The sequence below is a fragment of the Xyrauchen texanus genome, chromosome 31, assembly GCF_025860055.1.
Source record: "Xyrauchen texanus isolate HMW12.3.18 chromosome 31, RBS_HiC_50CHRs, whole genome shotgun sequence".
Lineage (NCBI taxonomy): Eukaryota > Metazoa > Chordata > Actinopteri > Cypriniformes > Catostomidae > Xyrauchen > Xyrauchen texanus.
The window spans coordinates 32,295,445-32,301,056 of record NC_068306.1 but is presented as its reverse complement, the minus strand read 5'-3'; the positions used below and the strand labels follow the sequence as shown (position 1 = coordinate 32,301,056).

At 38.8% G+C, this 5,612-nt stretch overlaps 1 protein-coding gene across 1 annotated transcript; it reads left to right on the top strand.

Annotated features, from left to right (window-relative positions):
* Window positions 1-1,065: 1,065 nt before the first annotated feature.
* drd1b (dopamine receptor D1b) lies at window positions 1,066-3,304 on the top strand. The gene has a single exon (XM_052099399.1). It carries the CDS (start codon window positions 1,466-1,468, stop codon window positions 2,804-2,806), a length of 1,341 nt encoding a protein of 446 aa, XP_051955359.1. The 5' UTR covers window positions 1,066-1,465; the 3' UTR covers window positions 2,807-3,304.
* Window positions 3,305-5,612: the final 2,308 nt, after the last annotated feature.

Below are 5,612 nucleotides of genomic sequence, written 5' to 3'. Positions count from 1 at the left end.
AGGCGATTTCAGAACTGTCAGAGCTTCCCTGAAAAAGCCAATGACAAGACTGAATGTCACTCTGTTCTTCAATTACAAGCTAGAGAAATTTGAGAAAGCTATCGAACCGAGAACAAACCAACTGGCTCCTGTCTGTTACTTCTGATGGACTGCTGATGCTCAAGACAGCAACGAGATAGTTACAATTAAAACTGTGCGTAATTCAAGTAATAAAATCGTAAAAAGGTAATATTGGAATTAAGAGACACCTTTAAAGTCTGGTCTGTTTTTTCCCCGTTATTATTATTTCTTTCTTTTTTTTTTTCCAATTTTTTTTTTTCTTCTTACTAATGCATTGCAAAGTTGACATTTCTGGGGAATATGCCCGCTCCACTGCTCCTCGCAACGCACACGACGCAGCGCGCGACAGGACGAGTGAACATGAGCTTTAATTCCACATGGTGTGCATGGGACGACGACAGCGTTTCCTTATGCATTAGTCAATGCCAATGCTTTAGAAATCAGTCATAAATTATGCACAGACCTTTTAAGGAAAACTAAAGCACGAATTAGGATTTTACATCATGCACAGGATGGATTGGCGACAAACCGGACGCCTGGAACGCGAGAAGCGCGCCAAATTGCTCGTATCACTTTAATGTTGAGTCTCGTGCATTTGCAGCTGATGCTAAATAGAATCGAGTTACACTGAAAAGAGAATACTGGATATATTTAGCCTAAGTAACTGAACGCAATGCGAAGAGGAATGAAAGACTTTGTTTGCTGCCTGTTAAGTGAAACGCCTTGAAAAAGTGCGCGATATAAGGACACAACTCTAGTTTTAGTCTTCAAAATTGATGTGAAATGCACATTTCTTGTTGGATTTCAAACGGATTCTTACCCGTTCTCTCTGTGGAACAGAGTCTGCTTTGGAAACGGCATGAGACGGACGCGCTTCTGCTTTCATTAACGGGGACAAATCGGACGGACGCAGTGGAAATTCGATCGATAGGCAGTATCGATAAGCTCATATATAAGGCTAACGATCACGCCTGCCTGTGTTTGTTTAACCTGTTTGGGAGAGTATGCTGTGGGACTTTGAACAAACTGCTGACAAGGTACTGAAAGAATAATGAATGTCTTAATTAGACATTGATATGTGTATAAACAATATTAAGTGGTTATTTTTCAAAATATATGTCAGGATTTCCTCTTTAATTTCTGTTTTTGATCAAATCATGTTGATTGGGAAGGTCTGTGGGAGTTCATGGATCAGTTTTTTGGCACCTCAAGATAATTTAGTTTTGAAATGATGATATGTATTTTGCAAGATGACTTCTGCAGTCGACATAGTCATGGACAATCCAGATCAACTAGTTGCTTGTCTATACGCAACAGCTGCTCTGATTCCTGTGTAAACTGTCTTGGGTTGGACTTGGTCTGGAATTATGGGGTGACCGCTAATTTGACACGGTGAAAAAAAGCCATGGATGTGAACTACTCCACGGTTCTGGACAGCAGTGTGTCACCACGTGATTCTTCCAAGCGAGTTCTGACTGGCTGTTTCCTCTCGCTGCTTATCCTGACCACCCTACTGGGCAATACGCTGGTTTGCGCAGCCGTCACAAAGTTCCGCCACCTGCGTTCAAAAGTCACCAACTTTTTTGTTATATCCCTGGCTATTTCAGACTTGCTGGTGGCCATTTTGGTTATGCCATGGAAAGCGGCAACTGAGATTGTAGGGTTCTGGCCATTTGGCGCCTTCTGCAATGTCTGGGTGGCCTTTGACATCATGTGTTCCACTGCCTCCATCTTGAACCTGTGCGTTATCAGCGTGGACCGGTACTGGGCTATTTCCAGCCCGTTCCGCTATGAACGCAAGATGACACCCAAGGTGGCGTTCATCATGATCAGTGTTGCATGGACGCTGTCCGTTCTTATCTCCTTCATCCCTGTGCAGCTAGACTGGCATAAAGCCCAGACAACAAGTTACACGGATCTGAACGGCACCTACGGCGAGCCTCCCCCAGACAACTGCGATTCCAGCCTTAATCGAACGTATGCCATCTCCTCTTCCCTGATCAGTTTTTACATACCTGTGGCCATCATGCTGGTCATCTACACCCGCATCTATCGGATCGCCCAGAAGCAGATACGCCGGATCTCTGCCCTTGAACGTGCGGCAGAGAGTGCCAAGAACCGCCACAGCAGCATGGGTAACAATGGCAGTATGGAGTCTGAAAGTTCCTTCAAGATGTCCTTCAAGCGTGAAACCAAAGTTCTCAAAACCCTCTCGGTAATCATGGGTGTCTTTGTGTGCTGCTGGCTGCCCTTCTTTATCTTGAACTGCATGGTTCCATTCTGCGACCCTAACGAGAGTGCCGACTTCCCATGCATCAGTTCCACCACTTTTGATGTCTTTGTTTGGTTCGGTTGGGCCAACTCCTCACTTAACCCCATCATCTATGCCTTCAATGCTGACTTCCGAAAGGCATTCTCCATACTGCTGGGCTGCCATCGACTCTGCCCTGGCAGTAACGCTATTGAGATTGTTAGTATTAACAAAAATGGGGCCACCCAGTCTTCTTCCCAATATCAACCAAAGGGCCACATCCCGAAGGAGGGGAACAACAGCAACTATGTAATCCCTCACAGTATCCTCTGCCAGGACGAGGAGACCCAGAAGTTGGAGGACGAATCTGGGGTAAAAACTTTTGAGAATCTATCTCCGTCCATGTCGGGCAATTTGGATAGCGATGCTGATGTTTCCCTGGAAAAGATCAACCCCATAACACAAAATGGGCAGCACAAATCCATAACGTGCTGAGTATTCTGTTGTCAAAATGCTTTGTGATGCGAGCAAAGAACCCTTATTTCAGTATGGAATCCAAAAAAGCTTCACTGAGGACCTTAAAAACACATTTTCAGACTAAATGAAACTCGTGTAAAACAAAGAATGTTCCAAATGAAGGCACTTTATGCTGGATAACTACCTGCAAAATATTCACAGCATTTATTATTGACTTTAACATGTCAGTTGTCACAAGACATTAATGGAAAATAATGTGAACAAACCATGTATGCATATGTATACATTTTATGCATTCTAAATGTGTATACATGTGCATGCCTATTTGGTTGTGATTTAAATACTGTCCGAGCTGTTAATACAAGGACCAGAGTTAGTACATTAGTTAAATTTCTTGTTGGTGAGTGTTTTGCCTAAATTGCTCACAAGATATTTGGTTGCGTCTACTGTCGACAATAAAATGTACATAATGTTGTGTATATTTTTTACATGTTATCAGAGTTGGCTAAGCCAACATCTTGCGCTGCTAGTTGTGATAATTGAGTTTCAGCAAACTGATATTATATGTGCAAAACCACTTCATAATGTGACAGAGCAGTAGCTGTTCTCATCTAAGCATTCTTTGGTGTTTTTGGGGGGTGTGTGGGGGGGGGGGGGTAATGTAATATATCTGCTGTGGACATGGCCATGATATTTGCAGGACAGCACAGGGGGGAAAATATGATCCCCCAGTAATCTCACAGGTCGTTACCCACCATTCGATTGTCATTACTCTCACGCTTAAAGAACTGTACAAATGGTTATTTTAAACCCCTAGCGAAATAGGCCTGTCGGTGTACTTGCATCCATCACAGGATTTGTTTAAATTTTACTTTACATCTTTGAAAGAATATGTGGTTGTGTTTTTGTTACTGCACTGAGATAATTTTTTTACTCAGTATTTTTTTGTTGTGTTTTCCAGTAAAAATGTATAAATGTCCTAATAACAAGATACTGTACATTTACTTAAGAAGCAACCTGACTGAAGATTTGAAGGCTTGTTTTCAGAGAATCTAACACATTTTGTGAGGTTTATGCTCAAACAACAACAACAATTTATTAAACAAACTATTTGCCAACGGGGTTAGAAACAAATGAACTTAATTGAAATGAAAAACAAGTTTGAAGCTTTTTTCCACTACTGAGAGAAAAAATAAAAAGGTAATTCTGACCTTTTATCTCATAACTGCGACTTTATACTCACGATAGCGTTAAACATAGTGAGTGTAATATCTAAACTCTCACTCCATTTCTTGCAATTGTGAGAAGCAAAGTGAGAGTTTAGATCTCACAATTGCAAGATATAAACAAGCAATTCTGAGATCTAATCGCTCACTTTGTTTCTTCCAATTGCAAGTTTGCATCTCATAATTGCGACTTTATTTCTTGCAATTGCTATTCAAAACTCACTTTATTTCTCGCAATTTCATGTTTATATCTTGAAACTGTGACCTAATTACTTACAATTGTGAGATCTAAACTCTCAATATTTCTCACTATTGTGGATTTATTTGATTAAATACATGTTTATATTATGTAATTATGTCAATTGCATCTTTATTTCTAGTAATTGCATGCTTGTACCTTGCAATTGCAACTTAATTTCTCAGAAATATGTGTTTGCAATAGTGATTTAAATTCTTGCAATTTCGAGACCTAAACTCTCATTTTGTTTCTCGCAATTGCGAGTTTATGTATATCATTTCTTGCAATTGTGTCTTTATTTTTCGCAATTGCGAGTATATATTGCATAATTGCGACATTATTTCTTGCATTTGCGAGATCTAAACTCTCAGTTTATATTTCACAAATGTGACTTTATTTCGTGCATTTAACACTTCATTCATAATTGAGAGAAATAAAGTTGCGATTGCTAGATATAAACATGCAAGTTGTTAAATAAAGTAAGAATTACCTGTTTCATTTCCTTCTTCCATGGTGGGATCTGACCTCCATATTATGTTTCTGGAAACACTTTGCAATAAGGTTACATTCATTAACATTAGTTATTGCATTAGATATACTTAACAAACAATGAATAATATATTTTTAACAGCATTTATGTTTCATTGTTAATGTTATTTAACTAAAATACAATTGTTAATTTTTAGTTCACAGTGAATTAAAAATGTATTATTATATGTTGAAATGAACATGAACCAAGGTTAATAAATGCTGGAACAGTATTGTTAATTGTTAGTTCATGTTAACAAATGCAGTTCACTGATGTGAATAAATGGAACCTTATTGTAAAGAGTTTCCAGTTTCCAAAACCCATTGGCAAATATGTTTTTCTGCAACATCACTGAATTTTATTAGAATCTCTGAAAACAAGACTTAATGTATTGTGTAATTTTGCTTATTAAGTAATTGCATCATGTTTTAAGGATGTTTAGATATTTTAACTAGAAAACAAGATAAAAAAAAATAAAAAGAACTTAGTAAGAAAATTATTCTTAACAGTGTGCCTCTCCTCACTTATTCCTTCCACTCTAAACATACAAAGTGGCAGTGGCTGCCTTTTAACAGAAATAAACTGGTGTATTTGGGTGATGTACTTTTGCCAACTGTGTTGTTGAACTGTGATCTTGGTCAGCGTGAAATACCGTTAATGCAAAACAGAAAAAATTAATTACTGTATCTAATGCAACACATGCGTCTAGCCTCCCAGAAAGCTGCACACATGTTGTTGACCTTTCCAAAAATATTACACACCATAGAAAGCTCTATGTAGTACTTTCTAGCGCTTTAAAGCATATCCAGGATTACAACAATCTTGCTTATA